Source organism: Dermacentor variabilis, chromosome 8 (genome assembly GCF_050947875.1).
Source record: "Dermacentor variabilis isolate Ectoservices chromosome 8, ASM5094787v1, whole genome shotgun sequence".
Taxonomy (NCBI): Eukaryota; Metazoa; Arthropoda; class Arachnida; order Ixodida; family Ixodidae; genus Dermacentor; species Dermacentor variabilis.
Window position 1 is genome coordinate 139,303,578 of NC_134575.1, and position 19,701 is coordinate 139,323,278.

At 44.5% G+C, this 19,701-nt stretch overlaps 2 protein-coding genes across 6 annotated transcripts in view; one reads left to right on the plus strand and one right to left on the minus strand.

Moving 5' to 3' along the window:
- Nucleotides 1-2,585, minus strand: part of LOC142590614 (uncharacterized) — a 60,812-nt gene extending 58,227 nt beyond the window's left edge. For 3 of the 4 annotated variants that reach the window (XM_075702934.1, XM_075702933.1, XM_075702936.1), the window contains exon 1: nucleotides 1,294-2,198. In XM_075702934.1, the coding sequence (XP_075559049.1) occupies nucleotides 1,294-1,537 (244 nt within the window). In that variant the 5' untranslated portion in view covers nucleotides 1,538-2,198. Of the gene's footprint in view, nucleotides 1-1,293 lie in introns of all 4 variants that reach the window. The other variant, XM_075702935.1, reaches the window with a different exon arrangement.
- LOC142590616 (uncharacterized) lies at nucleotides 1,765-19,701 on the plus strand. 2 transcript variants are annotated; one of them, XM_075702941.1, is made up of 4 exons: nucleotides 1,765-1,851; nucleotides 7,295-7,364; nucleotides 7,904-8,012; nucleotides 19,341-19,701. In XM_075702941.1, exons 2-4 carry the CDS (start codon nucleotides 7,296-7,298, stop codon nucleotides 19,586-19,588), a joined length of 426 nt encoding a protein of 141 aa, XP_075559056.1. In that variant the 5' UTR covers nucleotides 1,765-1,851; nucleotide 7,295; the 3' UTR covers nucleotides 19,589-19,701. The 2 variants fall into 2 exon arrangements, with proteins under 2 accessions (XP_075559056.1, XP_075559057.1); XM_075702942.1 differs by having other exon boundaries at nucleotides 1,786-1,851; nucleotides 7,836-8,012.

Here is a 19,701-nt window from a genome sequence, read left to right on the forward strand (position 1 = left end):
AAGCTGTTCACACATCACAGCCGTGTTATTAGTAACACCTGCCGACGTTCTTCGAACAGCACAAGAAATGCCTAATCGGCGCTGCGGCGTACCCACCAGGGTAAAAGAAGTTGTCCCTTGTGAAGTGGCGAGAGCACACAGTCACCGTTGGAGTTACTTCTTTGGCGATACGTAGATTTGTAATCCACGTCGACCTTCTTCGCCGGTCGTTCGAAAAAGACGGAAATCTGTGAAAAGACAGTGTTTCATCTTTCCACCTCGCCGACGTGCACTGCGGGACGCTGCAGAACTCCTTCGAACTTCTATTTTTCCTCGGCTGGATCCATGATGCCGCGCCCGCGACACAAGTACGAAAGCGAAGGGCGTCTGCTTCGTGCCCCTCTCCTGATCCGCGCGCTCTCACATTCAGAGTTTCTAAATAAATTCCCTAGAGGGAAATGTGGCGCTAGTGTCTACGGGGATTTAAAGTCCCTACGGGGGTTCTCCTGAGCGTTGCCTTATGCAACGCTTCCTTTACTAAACGATGTGCGTATTATTACAGTGTAGTACTATTAGCAACCACCGGTAAAATAAACCGACATTTGTGCTGCTGTCCGCATTTATGGATACTTGCGGCGATTACCATGGATGAAGCTTTTGTCTTGTCTTGTGCCCCAGACAGTGGCGCATACCCACTATGGGGGATTGGCCAAGAAGCAAGCGGTTTTTATGCTTAGAAGCTTATTTGTAGTGTTACCTATGGTGTTACCTGCCAGTGTCTTTCATTCTCTATGCCAGTGACTCCACGGCCTGCCACAGCGCGGAAAAAACCACCCTAGTTCTTTATTTTATGGCATGTGTTGTGCTATGACCACCCGGAGTTGGTGAAGGCGAGAAGCTGCACTCGCGTGCTCTCGGCATTTCAACCTCGACGCTTTGCAACCTGTGTGCAGCCACCCAGTGGTAGTGACAGCGTGGCTGAAATCCGACAGTCTTGCAGCGCTGCTCTGCAACTGTCATGAAGACAGATCGAAATTGCCGCGGTAACTCTGGTTCTCGTATGTTACGCGCTAACTGTGTGTGTGCAGTTGACAGACTCGGATGTAATGCAAATACGCGCCTGCGAGCCGAGGCTTTAAAAAAAGATGACAACCATTCTACTCTGTGAAGATGGAATGGCAGCGAAAGCTGACGACACTCGAAATTAAGCTCTCAAACGAAAAGCAAAGTGCCTTCGCTGCCATTCCATATTCACAGAGTGGAATGGTCGCCATTTTTTATCCAGCAAGTCTCTTCGGGACTTGGCATCCGCACCTTTGAAGTCGTTCACTCGGTCCATCCGATATCTCTGCCGCCGTATTGCGTTGCGAGCTTGGAGTTGTTGCTCGTTCGCAGGTGCCCGAGCTCGCGATTGTCGTTTTCGTTCAGCATCACGGGCACGTTCTTCGTCGGTGGTCGTTTCGCGCCGGCGCCGTTTACATTCGCGTTGCTGTTCCCTCCGGCGCTCCTCGTACGCATGTTGTTCTTCGAGTGTACGAACTATACGTGTCCGCCCCATCGATAATGCAGCTGTGTTTAGCGCCGATACCTCCCCTGCTTATGTACTGCGATAGCCTTGACGTCACGCTATTTTTCACGGCGAGCGTTCTGTTCCGCATTTTGACATCTGCGCCGCCGCACTGCACGCGTACGTGATAACACACAAACAATGAAGCCCATTGTGTATGGGTTCGTTAGAAATCAAGTCCGTTTCTGTTGCCGGATGCCGAAAAAACTACGGAAGGTTAGTCACGTACAATTTTCGCTGTATTACGCGTGCGATACGAGCATCGCACGCGTAATCCGATGACGTGGGATCGTACCTCACCTGCGGCAAGTTGTTTTTTCATACGCTTTCGTTGCCATTAATGTATCATTTCTTGAATTCAATTAGTAAGTACAAGTAATTTCCCCTGTGTTGTCCTTGATGTCTTTGTTTGTTGGCTTCTCATGATATAAATAAAATTAAACAAGACACTATGACACAAGTAGGCACATTCTTAACGCGGGGAAACACCACGTTAATACATTCAACGCACATTGCTGCTTCTCGTCGTCCGTCACACTGGCGATCATAGTAAGGTTGTTGTCAAACCACAGTCGGTCACGCACGTTGCAACTGGCATCGAAGTTACGGTCCAGGAAGACTCGTTGGAACCTCGCGTTCACAACCTTGGACTGATCAATGTTGACAAATTTGCGCTGAAGTCGCTGGGCAGCATTCTCCGCCTCGCGATATGCGTCGTCTTGTCTGGCGACCTGCATACGCTTGGTGTTTGCCGCACGAGCTTTGTCGGCATTCTGTGCCGCCCGCTGTCGCCACGCACATTCCCTCTTCTGTTCTCACCATTGCTATTCGTACGCAAGCTCTTACTCCATAGTCCGGCTGACACGTGGCCTGCTCATTGTAAGGGTGAAATGGAACTGAGATAAACTACATTGTTCACCTATAGAGCCATGACGTGAATGCCCTCGATACATACATTGGATCTTCGAATTTTCCTTTTGCTATTGTTTTTGAGACACGATGACATAAACGTGCCACCTACCAGTGCTCTCTGAGAAAAAACATGTGGCGAGGATGCAGCTTCTCCAAAGAGAGAGACAATGCTGCCATCCACCACCTGCTTTGACACCTGGGGCCTGGATGCAGAGAATGCTGTTGTCGCTGGAGAATATGCAAGCACATAGGGAACAATAGGAAACAAAACCCATCGTCCATCACCGGTTTTGACATCTGGCTGCAAATGCAGCTGGGACACATATGCTGATACGATTTTATTTTATGCTTAAGCTATTTTAGCTCTATAAACACCACCATTTTTCTTGCCAACGCAAATCACAAAACATTGAAAACTAGCCGAAGACAGCTCCGCTGTAAGAAAAAAAAAATGCAGCATTGATGCACAAGGCGACGTACAGACGTGCATACCTTTGCATGCTTTGTCAGGTAGCTTAATCATCGCTAGCCTATTTTAAAGCCAATATTTCCCTGCCTATTCCACGACCACTTGCGTCCTTTGCTTACAGAGAAAGCGCTTCCTGGTGTGCGGAAAATGTGATAGGCTGTGTAGTTGGAGAGGTGTGGTGACCCGAGATAGCGTTTAACCATTGGTGCATTGAGTTTATACGCCACTGGGATACATCTTGCTTCTTTCCATGTAAAACCAGTTGCAATAAAACGTGTAGATCACGCTCATGGAAACCGGGCCAAGCGCATCCTAACAGAGGAAGACGTAAAAGCCCAAAGGAAGCATCTTGCAGAGTAGGCGAGGCTTCACCATGCAGCAAGACAAGGCATCAAGCGAGATGAGATGCTGTAAACAAAACCTAAAGTTCAGCGTCGCAGAATATCAACGATGGCTCCAGAACAACGAGAAGCCATGCTTAAAGCTATCACCAAAACTGGCAACAATGGATCAGTGACAACAAGAAACGGTGCTCGAGCCTAGGCACAAGGCATATCACCACAAAAAGGCAGCAGTCGATGAAAAGCAGCAGTTCGTGATGGAATCATGAGGTTAAGCAAGAGAAATTCTGAGCATTGCCAGAAGGGCAGCATCAAGAGCTCCATGTCAGGAACACAATCCAAGCAACTGTGTCAAGCAGCATAAAAACAGTCTTCGTTATCTGCTAACCACTGCTTTGCAAGGCATTTAGCTCAAAATGATTCCAGAAGTGTTTGCAGTGTGTGACAGGTTTTCGTCCAGATCTGACTTGACTTCCATGTCCAAACATAAGGCTTTGGTTCATGAAGCATCCCTCGGAGAAGAAGTGCAGAAATTTATGGTATGCTGCACACATCAATCTCTGTTGAATGCTAGGAATGTACCTCGTTTGCTGCTTTTGAGTTGGCAAATAAATGCATTAGACGTTAATGCACACTACATGTGGCCTTGCATGACCTCGAGAAAAGGCACAAGCACGTGTTTCAATAAACCTTATCAGCTCAAAGAAAGCTTTAACTTTAAGCTTCAATGTTATGTTGGATCTGCCATAATTTTATCTCATTCGCAGTAAGAAAGTCTTTCTCAATGATTTTTACTTCCTCATGCGTGGCCGACTATTCATTTAAAGTCTGCGAATTTTGCCATGTCATCACAACTCCTATACCTTTATAGTCCTCAGCTGTGTTTCCTTTCATTTAATACCCAAGCTGGTACTCCCAACAGACCACCCATCTACACTGGGCACCACATGACCTGCCCAATCTACACTGGGCACCACATGACCTGCCCAACTTTTCTTCCTCTCAAACTCAACTGCAATATCAGTTACACCAGCTTGGTCCCAGATAAATACCTCTGTCTTCCTATCTGTAGGCGTTGTGCCTGTATTTTCCTGTTCCAATGCTTGTTGTGTGGTCCTTTTCTCTCATGCAACATCTTGGATTGTCTCTATCATGGCAGCTCATCACGGCAACCCGCACCTCATATGTTTGCACATGGCTTGTGCCGGAGGCAGTGCTCGGAAGATTGGAATGCTTCTTGGTCACTATTGTGGACTAGGTGTTGCTGCAAATAGCTGATGATGTCCACATACACGTTTCGTTTTGCATTGGTCATGTCAGCTGTTGCGGGGTAGTCTAACTGGTTGCATTATTTCAAAGTGCTTAGCAAGAAACAGATGCACCAAATCTTCTGTTTTATTTCATTTAATGAACTTTATTTCTGCATTCCATCCACACAAAACATATTATGGAACCAGGATGAAGAGTTTTATCGTACTACAGCTTGGCGAAGTCCAAGTGCCTAGACAGGTGCTGGCAGACTGCTCATAAACACGTTTGCATGCGTTATGAAAATGACAAAACACAACACATTGCCAAACACAAAGGTAACATTGTTATTGACAAAAACAAACTGAAACTCATTGTTCAAAAAGAATTTAGGAGATACAATTTCAGATCTCTTTTCATAACACACTGTATTTATGCTGCAGAATATTGAGTCATTTGACAGCCCAATTATCGAACTTCAGATAATGTTGCAGCCATGGCTTGTTCTGCAGAAAGGAACAAACCAGGCGATCTTGTAATTAAAGCTGTACAAGCTTCTAGATTTACTGCACGCAAGAAAGTTGTTGAGAGTTACTGTGGCATCTCTTTGGCCGAGGCAATCACATAAAAGCTACATACAGTATATGCACACTCTTGTTCCACTGCAATTGTCATTGATTCCATCAGGACCTGATAGCGGGTGACACAGGTGCATGGCAATGCTAGAGAGAATCCACGTGTCACTGGACTTTTGCTTCTGCTGTGCTTGACACATCATAAGAAACAGCTCTGACTCCCATACACCATGTGGCCAGGATTACGTTGCTGCCTGTCAGCTTTCGCAAGATGTGCCTTCATCTATCCTGCTGCTGGCAATTTTTGTGTTTGATCTCTTGGGCCTTGCAATGATATCATTCGGCAGGCACTTTCAAAGTGGAAAGGATCTTGATGTTTTTGAGGCCTTCCTAATAGTGGTGCCACTCTTACATGCAGTGCATTATATATTTTTTTATTTATTTAATGTGACAGATGTTAGTAGGATAACTAGATTGCAAACAAGAGACAGAAAAGCGCTCGCAGTACTAAGCAATCACTACACCATCGTTTACTGGGTTTTTGCAGCTTGAAGCACTATAATGTGTAAGGTACTTTGGAAATTTTGTCTCACTTGCTGTGGTAACTCATTAGGCCTGGTGAAAAATGTTGCGCATTCAATTCCCAGCTCTGATGATGGCCACATTCATATCGATGTTGAATGTAAAAAAAGCTCACATGCTGCACATTAAAACCTTCAGTTGGTAACTATTAATCCAGAGGTTTGCCACAATGGAATCAATCATAGGCAGCTGTGCAGATTTCTGCAGCAGCACTTCAGCTAGCATGGCAGTGACAGCTGCACAGTTTTCACTCATAAATCGAGTTTACCTGATCAACAGAATCACACTTTTTGCAGACGCAATAATTGCTGCAGTATGTGCATGAAATAGTGCACAAAATTGGAGTGCATGCCTAATTATGGGCAACTTCGTGACATTAGTGCTATACTGTGGAGCTAACCAAAAAATGAATTGAGGAGTGAAAACTTAAGCACACGCTGCTCAAGAATAGAATCCAAATCCACTGCACAGCACACAGGTCAAGGATAAAGAAATATGCCAGATCTGAATCCAATATTTGCCATAATCTCTATGTTGATTGAATGACTGCGTCACAAATTCATTTATTTTAATGGAAGACATTCTTTAAAGACTGCACATGTCTCGTACACAACCCGCAATAAACTTGTACGGAACTCTGAGGTCTTGACGAAAGTGTTTCTGGAGCTCTGTTTGGGGATCGTTGTTACTCTGCTTGTGTGCCACGTGCGAGCAATATGCAGAAAAAATTGCATTTGAGAAACAGTTGCTTTCTTTGTCTGTTGCCAGCTCTGCTGGTGGTAGGAAATGATTTGTGATACTGTATTTGCTCACACGATGTACACACTTCCATAATAAACACACTCCCAACCTTCTGTTTTAATGTGGCCAGTGGGTCGTTATTCCAGTTATACAACCACTTTTAAGTCAGACGTCATAGAGTAGGCAGTGAAGTAAGGAAACTGTGCTGCTGGAAGGCATTTCAGTGTTGAAGCCTGTGTGTCTTATAGGTGGAAGCAGCACAAGCTGCACACTATGAATTGGATGCATAAAATGCTTCAAGGAGCTGAAGACCGAAAAATGTCCTCCTGCGTAAAAAGTCCTCAAATATGTCAGGAATGCAAAGAAGGATAGCTGTGTCGTTTCTGCATGAAATGATGAGGCCGTATGCACAAGCCACGGCGAGAAATCATGGGATTGTGAATTTTAAAGCTAGGAATTGGTGGACTACATGGCTCGTGCGATGAAGCAGATTGTGTTTGAAAAGAGGCAAGTCACTTTGCCAACGATTGCCACTTTGCAACAAGGAGGTTCTCAGTTCTCACAGATGACAGGTCTGGTTCTTTTACCAGCTGTCACTCTTTTCAAATAATGGATGTGTATATTCACTTCAAAGCTATTTTATTGAATGCATCTTTTTTGGTCATCACCATCTTACTTTTAATTCTTGCTTTTCTGAAGAAGTTCCCATGAAATTCATCCCACATATAAAATGCACCCTTCTAACTTTGCTTCCTTCTTTTTAAAATGCATTCATTATGCAAGTAAATATTGCACTTCTCTGCTAGACAACATTTTAATATCAGTTTTATAATGTTTTACCTGGTGAACTTGTAGTCCATAAGCATTTCTTGTTTTGCAGGATGGCATTGGTACGTTGGAATCTTAAGAAACACTTCAAGGTTCACCTGAAGGCACCTGCCCGACAACAGGTAAGTGTGCACTTTTGTGTGCTTCAATTACTACTTGTTTGTTTGCTGAAGTGTTTGCCTCGTTTGTTTCTGCTTAACTTCTATTGTGCACAGCAGGCAAATGTGCTTGAAGCTTAATTGGTGTTCAGAAAAAATATGATGAGGTGGAGTGGTGACACAACTCTCAGTGGAAGATGCCCTAGTGAATTTAATGCAAGTGTCAACCAAAAGCTTGCAGGCAGCTTGCATCTGACATCACAGGCGCAGCTTCTCGGAGTGCTGTTTCTCCAGCAATGCGGCTAGAATGACATTATTGAATTAAGCCATCTCTGCAATATGCGATGAATGAATGGCAGAAAGGTTCAGTGACTCAGTATAACACCTGCCATCGCTCGTATTTTCTGTATAATTTACAAATTCTAATTTTAATTGTAATTTTACTTATTCGTGGTGGTGTAACAACACTGCAGTTGTTCCGATTATTTACTGCAGCCCTCACAAATGCAATGAGCCTAGGTGAGCTCAGCGTGGTTGCCAAAGCAGCATGCCATGCTGTGCAGTGCAGCCTGCCTGTGGCTGCCAAGTCTGTGGGCTGCTCCTTCAAAGCACAGAGCGAGTCGAGGAGCGCGCAGACTACTGAGACTGTGGATCTGTTAAGCTCCTCCTCAGGTAGGCGGTGACTGGCACAGCAGGCGTGTGCATGTGGCTTACCTTACTTCTCTGACTTTTGCTTGCATGTGTATACCTAGTAAGCTTGTGGCATGCGGTCAAGTATGCCTACCTTGGTACGACCCACTGAAGTAGCTATGACATTCTACTCCTATAAGGGCAAGTTCACAAGCCTGCAACTCTTGTCTGTGACAAGTGAAATGCGATTGGAACAAAACATAAGAACTCTCCTTTACAGAGCACAATGAAGTGCCTTGGTAGAAATTGCTTGGGATGACGAACCCACAGTCATTCTCATAGTTAGACCTAACTGTGCACATTACTACTTTATAGGCATGTCCTTGAGGTTTGCGTGGTGGTATCACTTGAGCAACTATTTCTGAAAAAACAGAACTAAAGCCACAAAATTTCTACGATTTCTTCTCAAACTGCACCAATTGTAAAGTTAACCTTTTAAGTGCTATATATACTTGTCTTAATGCTGATGCACAGCCGTGGCCATGCCTTACTAAAGCGGTGTCATGCTTTCCGCAAACCCTTTCCCGAGACAATGCCAAAGATAATTCATGAATGCAAGACATCTGTAGACGGGCTACACCATCTGTGCAGAAGTTGGTTCGACTAACATTTATGATGGAGTATTCTTTATGGAGTGACCCGACGTGTCAGGTCAGGCACCACAGCAGTACCAGACATCCATGCGGAAAGTGGACGTGCCAGCAAATGTGGGCAATTTCGCATGATTTGGATGCCCTGGTGAAGGCATCAAGTGATGGAAGGGATGTGACCAGTGGCAATGTTGGTTCTCGGCTGAACAACAGAAAAAAACAGGCGATAACCGGCAACGTCTTGGCACGAGGAATTACCATATTTATTTGAATCTAAGATGATAGTTTTTTTCAAATAACTATATGCCGAACTCTAGGGTGGCTTAGATATGGGGATTTTTTTTAAATGTGCGAGTTTTTAATTGAAATTGATAAATATGGTGCATAGTTAGCGCCATCTAGAAAAGTCAGTATCTCAACCGCTACTAGCAGTGCCAGTAGCCAACAGAAGTCAGGCCTGCTAGGTTTGGCAACTTCTCACCAAATTGGCTACTTTTAGCGGCTTCTAGCAACCAAAAATTGTGATTGGCAACTTGGCTACTTTTCGGCTACTTTTTGTGGTGGCAATTGGCATAGGTAGTGGCCAAACTCTCCCTGTTGGTGCCCTCGAAGCAACAGCCCCAAACACCAGATCTTGAAGGCCATTCTTTCGTGTCTTGCAAGTGCTTAAAGCAAATTCAGAAGCTGAAAATGCATTATACTTGCCATATGGCCAGTGGGCCTCTTCGGCTAGTCATCCTGGGTTGTTCACAACTGCTAGATATGCTTCATGCGCAATGCTGATTGGATGAAATCGACGCCTCAGGCAATCCGGGACTGTCATGGAATGGTAACTGAACAGGCCAAAGCCATGCAACTGCATACCAGGGAGAGTAGAATGTGATTGAGGTCATACAGCTTGCACAGGAAAGCTTGAAGAGAAGCCATATTTGGTGCAAGGATGGCGTGCACCAAGTTTATCGTACTGAAACTATTGAAACTATTATTGTACAGTTAGGCTATGACAAAGCGGGCAAGTCGGGGTTCGTGCGGCTCCCTGAAACCTTTGAAAACCCTTGAATTTGGAAAGATTGTTATCAATGCCTTGCAAGTCCTGGAATTTTTGCAGATCCTTGAAGCTCCTTGAATTTCTTAAATCTTTATTTTTAATAACCTTCCAGTTATGGTATTTGAGAAAATTTCACCCCTCCTGAATTCCCGCTGCAATTTCATTAAAAATGTCATGTAAGTTTCGTACAAAGTCAAGTAGGCATGCACCTAGAGGACGATTGTGATCGTCTGGCCACAATGACACTGGCATGTCCACCTTTTCCTGTGTTACTTTCCAGTTAAGTAGAGAAATGGCTGCTACTTTGTGTGCAGTTTGCATGGTGGAACTGTGACACTTTATGCTTGTTAAGCGTTTGCGTATGTGGTTGTACCGTCACATTTTGTGCACGTGTAGCGCTTATTCGTGCATGTGCAGTTGTATTTCAATAGAATGATTATATCATCTTTTGGTGCAGAGTTATGGATTTGTAAACATTCTCCACCGGAAAATACAAAAAAAACCGTGTGTTGAGAAAATTGCACAAACAGGCCTGGAGTGCGGCCTGATCCCGGTGACCAGAACCGGTAACACACTCTCTCACCAGAGCAGGATTGGCCACCCTGGTGCAGTACTTGGCCACAACCTCCTATATGAATACAACAATCAAACCCCGGCCCTCAGTCCCCAGCAGCCGCGAAGCAACTGACCACGGCGGCGGTCAGATCTGTGACGCTGCAGAGGGTGCTAAGAATACCTGGCTCCAGACAGGCCGCCATTGGAATCTGAACCTGGCAACGTTTAACGTTAGAACGCTATCTAGTGAGGCGAGTCTAGCAGTGTTATTGGAGGAATTAGAGGGTAGTAAATGGAATATAATAGGGCTCAGTGAGGTTAGGAGGACAAAAGAAGCATATACAGTGCTTAAAAGCGGGCACGTACTGTGCTACCGGGCCTAGCGGAGAGACGAGAACTAGGAGTCGGATTCCTGATTAATAAGGAAATAGCTGGTAACATACAGGGATTCTATAGCATTAATGAGAGGGTGGCAGGTCTTGTTGTGAAACTTAATAAGAGGTACAAATTGAAGGTGGTACAAGTCTATGCCCCTACATGCAGTCATGATGACCAGGAAGTCGAAAGCTTTTATGAAGACGTGGAATCGGCAATGGGTAAAGTCAAAACAAAATACACTATACTGATGGGCGACTTCAATGCCAGGGTAGGCAAGAAGCAGGCTAGAGACAAGTCAGTGGGGGAATATGGCATAGACTCTAGGAATAGCAGAGGAGAGTTATTAGTAGAGGTTGCAGAACAGAATAATATGCAGATAACGAATACCATTTTCCGCAAGCGGGTTAGCCAAAAGTGGACGTGGAGGAGCCCGAATGGTGAGACTAGAAATGAAATCGACTTCATACTCTGCGCGAACCTTGGCATCATACAAGATGTAGACGTGCTCGGCAAGGTACGCTGCAGTGACCATAGGATGGTAAGAACTTGAATTAGCCTAGACTTGAGGAGGAAACGGAAGAAACTGGTACACAAGAAGCCAATCAATGAGTTAGCGGTAAGAGGGAAACTAGAAGAATTCCGGATCAAGCTACAAAACAGGTATTCGGCTTTAACTCAGGAAGAGGACCTTAGTGTTGAAGTAATGAACGACTATCTCATGGGCATCATTAAGGAGTACGCAATAGAAGTCGGTGGTAACGCCGTTAGACAGGAAACCAGTAAGCTATCGCAGGAGACGAAAGATCTGATCAAGAAACGCCAATGTATGAAAGCCTCTAACCCTACAGCTAGAATAGGACTGGCAGAACTTTCTAAGTTAATCAACAAGCGTAAGACAGCGGACATCAGGAACTATAATATGGATAGAATTGAACAGGCTCTCAGGAACGGAGGAAGCCTAAAAACAGTGAAGAAGAAACTAGGAATAGGCAAGAATCAGATGTGTGCGTTAAGAGACAAAGCCGGCAATATCGTTACAAATATGGATGAGATAGTTCAAGTGGCTGAGGAGTTCTATAGAGATTTATACAGTACCAGTGGCACCAGTGGCGTAGCTAGGTCGTCTGGCGCCCGGGGCCCATAGGTCTTCTGTCACCCCCCCCCCCCCAGGTGTAGCCGGCGGAAAGAGGGGTGTCTTCAGACGTGTATGACCCCCCCCCCCCGCTCACTGGCCCCTTGCACCCGGGGCCCACGGCCCCCCGGCCCCCCCTGTTGCTACGCCACTGAGTGGCACCCACGACGATAGTGGAAGAGAGAATAGCCTAGAGGAATTCGAAATCCCACAGGTAACGCCAGAAGAAGTAAAGAAAGCCTTAGGAGCTATGCAAAGAGGGAAGGCAGCTGGGGAGGATCAGGTAACAGCAGATTTGTTGAAGGATGGTGGTCAGATTGTTCTAGAGAAACTGGCCACCCTGTATACGCAATGCCTCATAACCTCGAGCGTACCGGAATCTTGGAAGAACGCTAACATAATCCTAATCCATAAGAAAGGGGACGCCAAAGACTTGAAAAATTATAGACCGGTCAGCTTACTGTCCATTGCCTACAAAGTATTTACTAAGGTAATCGCAAATAGAATCAGGAACACCTTAGACTTCTGTCAACCAAAGGACCAGGCAGGATTCCGTAAAGGCTACTCAACAATAGACCATATTCACACTATCAATCAAGTGATAGAGAAATGTGCAGAATATAACCAACCCTTATATATAGCTTTCATTGATTACGAGAAAGCGTTTGATTCAGTCGAAACCTCAGCAGTCATGGAGGCATTACGGAATCAGGGTGTAGATGAGCCATATGTAAAGATACTGGAAGATATCTATAGCGGCTCCACAGCCACCGTAGTCCTCCACAAAGAAAGCAACAAAATCCCTATAAAGAAAGGCGTCAGACAGGGAGATACGATATCTCCAATGCTATTCACAGCATGTTTACAGGAGGTATTCAGAGGCCTGGAGCGGGAAGAATTGGGGATAAAAGTTAATGGAGAATACCTTAGCAACTTGCGATTCGCTGATGATATTGCCTTGCTTAGTAACTCAGGAGACCAATTGCAATGCATGCTCACTGACCTGGAGAGGCAAAGCAGAAGGGTGGGTCTGAAAATTAATCTGCAGAAAACTAAAGTATTGTTTAACAGTCTCGGAAGAGAACAGCAGTTTACGATAGGTAGCGAAGCACTGGAAGTGGTAAGGGAATACATCTACTTAGGGCAGGTAGTGACCACGGATCCGGATCGTGAGACTGAAATAACCAGAAGAATAAGAATGGGCTGGGGTGCGTTTGGCAGGCATTCTCAAATCATGAACAGCAGGTTGCCACTATCCCTCAAAAGGAAAGTGTATAACAGCTGTGTGTTACCAGTACTCACATATGGGGCAGAAACCTGGAGGCTTACGAAAAGGGTTCTGCTGAAATTGAGGACGACGCAACGAGCTATGGAAAGAAGAATGATGGGTGTAACGTTAAGGGATAAGAAAAGAGCAGATTGGGTGAGGCAACAAACGCGGGTAAACGACATCTTAGTTGAAATCAAGAAAAATAAATGGGCATGGGCCGGACATGTAATGAGGAGGGAAGATAACCGATGGTCACTAAGGGTTACGGACTGGATTCCAAGGGAAGGGATGCGTAGCAGGGGGCGGCAGAAAGTTAGGTGGGCGGATGACATTAAGACGTTTGCAGGGACAACATGGCCACAATTAGTACATGACCGGGGTAGTTGGAGAAGTATGGGAGAGGCCTTTGCCCTGCAGTGGGCGTAACTAGGCTGATGATGATGATGATGATGAAACATTGTAGTTCTCTTTGTTTGAAGCTTACCGATTTTCGGCTATCTTGTCAAAAGAAAATAGAATTTCTCAAGATCTTATTTGCTTCCTGCAGTCTGTATAGAATTCGGCTTTCTTTCAAATCTAACAAATGTCATTCGAATCATATGAAAGGTTGTCTAATCCATGCGTTACTGCATTACGCGTTTATTTAAATAGAGATTTCGGAGTTGGCACCAAGCTAAAGCTTTTCTTCTGAAATACTTTACGATGCGTGACTTCTAGATTGTTGTGCTAAAATAAAGAAATGTTTACTGAAGCTTGTTTGTCGCCTCTGCAAACAAATGCAGTGAGCTTTCTTCCATGGCGTGCTTCGTGTATGAACTAAGTTGTGCGCATACTTAGTGCACGTACCATTTTGTTTATAGTAAAGCTTCTCGTTTCACTTGTCAGTGAGCAGCGCATACCGAAACCGGCAGCCACAAACCAAGTGCGTCCAAGCAATGACAGAGCCATAGGCACCAAAGAGAAAAATAGTTCCAGCTGCATTACTACATATGTTACCCCGACACAATACCAAGAAAAGCCACTGCGACTGTGAGACGAGGATTGGTAAGAGCATACACTGACAAAAAAGTCACAGTTTCGCCCGAAAGGCGAAGCATCAATTGCGATAGAAAATTAGTGGACAGTTGCACAAAGTAAGCATAGTAGTTTTGTCAGCTTTATAAACTTTTAAACTCGGTGACACTAACTAAACTAACAAGCATGGTGTCACGCGCGCACAAGCAGACATGAACACATCTGACTCGATCACCACAAAAATTCACTGACAAGACGCTGGCGTGAGCAAATGCGGCAGCAGCAGTGAGCGAAATGACATTCCCGCTGTGTATCGTTTCAACAAAAAGTGACTGCCAAGAACACACAGCATGCACAAAGCTACGAGCCGTCGACGCACCTAGACTCTGCCCCGAACGCAGATTGCTCTCAAGGCCAGGCAAGCACGTGCAGCAGCCACTTGTGCAGTTGCAGCCTGAGTAGGTCCTTGCCCCCCCTCCCACTCTCGCCTCTTCTCCTGTTGCCTCGCAACGTTGGGTGCCTGGCGCGTGACGGGAGACATCGCACTTCCTGCCCAATTGCATACATTTCGCGTGGGCGAGATTGAGCCGCGATCGTCAGCTCCCCTCGCACGTCTTCACTCTCACATACAGCGTAGGGCAAACGACGATGGTGTTATCGCCCTTGGACATTATACGGAACCTCACGGTGACGCCGATGGGGGAAATGCGTTTGGTGTGTCCATATAATTGCTATCGGAATAAAAGATCGGTGGCAACGTTGCCTTAAAATTCACTCACCGACTCGCTGCCACGTCGTGAATATTAAACTTACAGCACAAACACCTAAGGCAGACCACAAACGGAGGATGCGGCACCCATTGATAGGGCGTCATGCCTGAGTGCTTCTCACACCAGAAATGCGTGAATTTTGCCACACTTTTGTCAGTAAACAATTGCATGTAACCAGATATTTTAATAATTGACGAGGCAAGCTGCAGCATACGGTACAGGTTTGCTCGCTTTAAGTTGGCGGGAACTAAATTGGAGGTGCGTGGTCATGCCACGCAGTATCCTCTCGGATACAGAGCGGCAAACTGAGTATTTGTTTCACCATCTTCACGGGACTCCACACGATATTGGCCGATGAACTCAACCGGTGCTATATGTCTCAATAGCGAATGACACTTATAAGATGTTAGTGCTAGGAAATTGCGTATGGAGATTTTTTCAACTTTTCATTGGCCCAAATGGGAGCTTTCTTTTTTTGAGTCATGGCAACAATGAAGCGCTTCACTTCATAAAGGACCTAGATGCTGAGTAATGACAATATTGTGCGCAAGATGTAAGAATCTTCCGACAACCACCATAGCCTTCAGCGCACACATCACGTGAGTTTTCGGTGTCGCTGCTGATGTCTTCACAACAAAGATGAGAAGACGACCAAAAAATATTTAAAGTGCAATTGTTAGTGAAGATGAGCAGTGTGTGAAGGGCTGTAGAGGATGCACTGAAACTGCCAGGCCAGCTCGGTCTGCATGTTGCCTATCTGTGCAATTTTAATAAAAAATCGAAGGAAAGTAACGGAGAAGTAGTTGATAAATTACTTTTGTGGACGAGTCACCGCAGTCAATTACATTTTGAATGAAGTAATTGTAATGACTTACTTTATTCTGTAACATGTACGTACAACTGCATTACAACTGCGTTATGTATGCGTTACTGCCCCCCCCCCCTATGTAATACGCTCCTGCGAGAGGGCCTTTAGGGGTATTTTGAATAAATAAAGAAACTCTTGCAGAGATGCACTATATCGTATTCTTAAGGGTACAAATACAGAACTTTGGAGAGTAACGATGAGTTCTAATGAGCAAAAACAGCCCAATTACGAGATATCCAAATCTGTGACGTCGCACATGCACAGCCGATCAGGTTTCGTGGGGAAAAAAACAATTGGCATTTAAAATTCATATTTAACATTTCACATATTCATGTCCAGGAATTTTGGACCCTGCCGCTTCAGCGTTCTCTGGAACTTCGTGGTAATGCACCAGCGTAACTATAGGTACAATTTTTAGAAAATTATATTTCAAGACATTGGCAGAGTTTCAAAAAACTTTAAGCAACAGCACCGACAGACTACTTCCTTCTAACACCATATGCAATTGCAGCACTTATTTGTAACATTCCTGCTGTGTTGAAGCAGTGTCTTGGTCAGGGTTTATTTATTTATATTTTTTTATTTACAAATACTGCAATCCCGTTATGGGATTTTTGCAGGATGGGGATACATCATAATGACATGATTAGCAGGGCAAACAAAAGAAAAATTATGTGTTCTAGTAAAAAGACAATACAGATATCGTGAAATAAAAGATACGCTTCGAGTGCAACTGAATCAATGCATCTATTGCAAGTGCAAATGTAACAGAGCAAAAAATAAGAAAATTACACAATATGGGACAAACAAATTCAGAAATGGCTGCAACACCATATCGTTGGACAGCTGATTCCATTCAGTTACGACCCTAGGAAAAAATGAGCATTTAAAGCAATTTTTGCGGCTAGTGAAGGGGGTAACTGTTAGTGCATGCCGTTGCCTTGTAGCATAACCTGTTGAAAAGGAAATAATCTCGGAAATATCTATGCTGTAGTATCCCTTAATGAGCTGAAACAAATATTTTAATCTGAGAATACGATTTCTTTGGGTTAGAGTTGGCAGATTGGCTCTGCTTAGCAAGGCTGTCATCGACGTGCGCCCAAAGCTGTTATGTATATAACGAACGGCCCGCTTTTGAATACCTTCTACTTTATTAATATCTTTTTAGTGAAAGGATATGCATATTATGGATCCGTAATCCAAAAGCGGCAGCACAATTGTGTTAAATGCAAGAAGGCAAACTTCAGGTGTTGTCAGTCTCAAGGCCCTCCTGAGAAAGAAATCTTTTGATTGGTGGAATTGCATACAGTGTTGATATATTTGTTCCATCTAAGGTCTTTAGAAATCCACATACCAAGATATTTAATGTGCTCAACCTCAGATAGCAAGACATTACACGCCGAGTACTGGAAGTGCAGATTTCTAAGTTTGCGCGAAATTTTCATAAATACAGTTTTGTCAAAATTGATAGCCATTTGCCACTCACTACACCATTTTACAACTTTCTCAAAGGCTTCATTTAGTCGTAGTTGGTCACTGACGCTATCTATTTCTGAATACATTACAGAATCATCCGCATATAATCTAATTTTCACGGGAATGTCATTAACGATATCATTAATAAAAACTAGAAACAACAGTGGTCCGAGCACCGAACCCTGTGGAACACCAAGACTCAATGGGAAGCCTCCGAGAGGCATGGTTTTTGAATGAAACATATTGATATCGGTTTGAAAGATATGCAGAAAGCCAAGTAGCAATTTTAGCATTACCCAGAGTAACATCAAGTTTGTGGAGTAGCTTTCTGTGGGAAACCTTGTCAAAGGCTTTCGCAAAGTCCATGAAGATTGTGTCGACCTGCTTACCTGAATTTATTGCCTTAGTGAAATCGTGTACAGTAGTTACTAATTGTGTGCATGTAGAGAAACCCTTTCTGAAGCCATGCTGATGGCATGATAATATTTTATTCTTTGAAAGGAACTCAGTAAGATGTTTATGTACTATATGCTCCAGAAGTTTGCATGATGTTGAAATCAAAGAAATAGGACGATAGTTCAAAACGTGCTGCTTATTACCATTTTCGAAGATAGGTTTCACTGCTGCCGTTCTCCAGTTGATTAGAATCTCGCCTTCGTGTGGCTTCACCATTGAGCGGTGAAGCCACACGAAGTTTTCTTTATTGTTTAGCACCGCACATCTACACAGGCATGGCCATCTTGCGAAGTTAATTACCTGCAAATTCTAATACGTCTGTCGGGAATGACGTGACGAGGAGCAAAGCTAGCGAATAACAGTTCGTTTATCATGCAAAAGTATTGATCTGCACCATAGAGTTGCACCACAAACATTGCTAGAGGTCACAAGTGCCTTTTCTGGCAAGGGAGTGATGATGGGCAGTACATGGATTTGCCTAGACTTCGTTCTTCTGATTTCATACGGCTTTGTGACTTAGCAAAGTGATCATTTTCAACAAAATACTGTGTCTTGACTCAGCAATTCGCAATGATTTGCTTTGCTGTGTTTGGAAAAGTATAAGTGCTTAGAAATTCAGAAATATAAGGCCTAGTAAATACTAGCATTAGAAGGTTTCAAGTGCGAAGATTAGACAAACCTGAACAATAACCATCGTTCCCATGCTAGCTGAACAATTACAACAACAGAGTTTCCTCTTGTAATTTTTGTAGGGAATTATACGATGTAGATGACCTCAGCTCGCACCGAGCGCTTGCCACTTTTTGGCTTACGACAAGCTCACCTCGTCGTGTGTGTTTTGACAATTTCTGAATGTCTCGTGGCGAAAAGAGGCCGTCAAAGTACTTTTTGAATAAAGGGAAAATCGGCCATCCACCCGTTCGTAGCACTTGCTACAAAGGAAACCCGGACCAGGACGAATTTTTCTTCAACTATGAGGCTTTTCTTTCGAGGAACCCGTTTGGGTTTCCTTTGTAGCAATTGCTACGAACGGGTGGATGTCCGATTTTCCCTTTAGTCATTACTTCCCTCCGCCTTGCGGGTTTCCGCAGAACTACTACGTCAAAGTACTTTTTGTTCCATAGCATAGATGGCAGTGGGTGTTCGGTCGTCTGCGTTTTGCTATTTTTTGCACTGTATGGCAGCTAGTGATTCTTGTGTGCCAAGGTCAAATAGATGGAGGAAAGAGAAATACTATAGGAGCTAACTTCATGTGGCGATATTGAAACTTAGTCATATGAAATAAAGGAAAGGCTTATGGGAAACAGGTCATCACCACTTGACAGGCAACCGAAAATTTCTACCAGCTCAACGCACGGAGACTATGGAGGAGAGTAAAAATTGGCGGCTAGGGCCGATTGTGACGAGAGCATCACCAAGAGCTACCGTGAACCAAGCGATGCTTTGAAATATTTTGCAGGAGGACTTGCTGTTTTGCTAGTTGGCATTAACTTAATGACATACTGTAGTGCTAAGGCACTATCACAAAGCAGACACACATCACAGGCGATTTTGCACGCGCCTGTGACGTGCGTCTCTTCTTTGTGACTGTGCCTTCGCATTCCTTACATGTTTTGAAAGGCCCGGCAACCTTGAAGGGCCTATTTCCCCAGAGCTCCCTCTAATAGTAACTATTTCTTCCTCCGTTATCACAGTGGTCTTTCATGAGATCTTTTTCTCGCTGTTTCAAAGAAAGGTGACTTCTTCCGTGCAGTGTTCAAGGCGCTGCCTGGCCATCGCCCAAATGTGAAGCGGCTCACCGAGCGCCACTTCCCGTCGTACATCCCACGTACCGAGAAAAAACAACATCCGACGCGCCGCTGTTTCGTGTGTAACCTGGAAAGGGACAGCAACGGGAAGAGGATACACAAGGAAACGAGGACCTGGTGTAGGTGGTGTCAGAGAGCCCTGTGCGCAGTGCCGTGCTTTGAGATTTACCATACAGCTGGTAGTCTGCAGTAGTTGGCCCAGCCTTGGTGGAAGGACTATCTTCTCCAAAGCAATCTCGGATCTTCTACGAAATTCCCAAGGGGCGAAGCGTGTGGTAATGAATAACAAATAAACAGTCATATTTA

Coding starts and splice junctions, on each gene's coding strand:
- LOC142590616 (XM_075702941.1), top strand. CDS start 7,296: ATGGCATTGGTACGTTGGAATCTTAAGAAACACTTCAAGGTTCACCTG. Junction 7,365..7,903: donor AGGCACCTGCCCGACAACAG/GTAAGTGTGCAC, acceptor CATGCTGTGCAG/TGCAGCCTGCCTGTGGCTGC. Junction 8,013..19,340: donor TCTGTTAAGCTCCTCCTCAG/GTAGGCGGTGAC, acceptor TCTTCCGTGCAG/TGTTCAAGGCGCTGCCTGGC.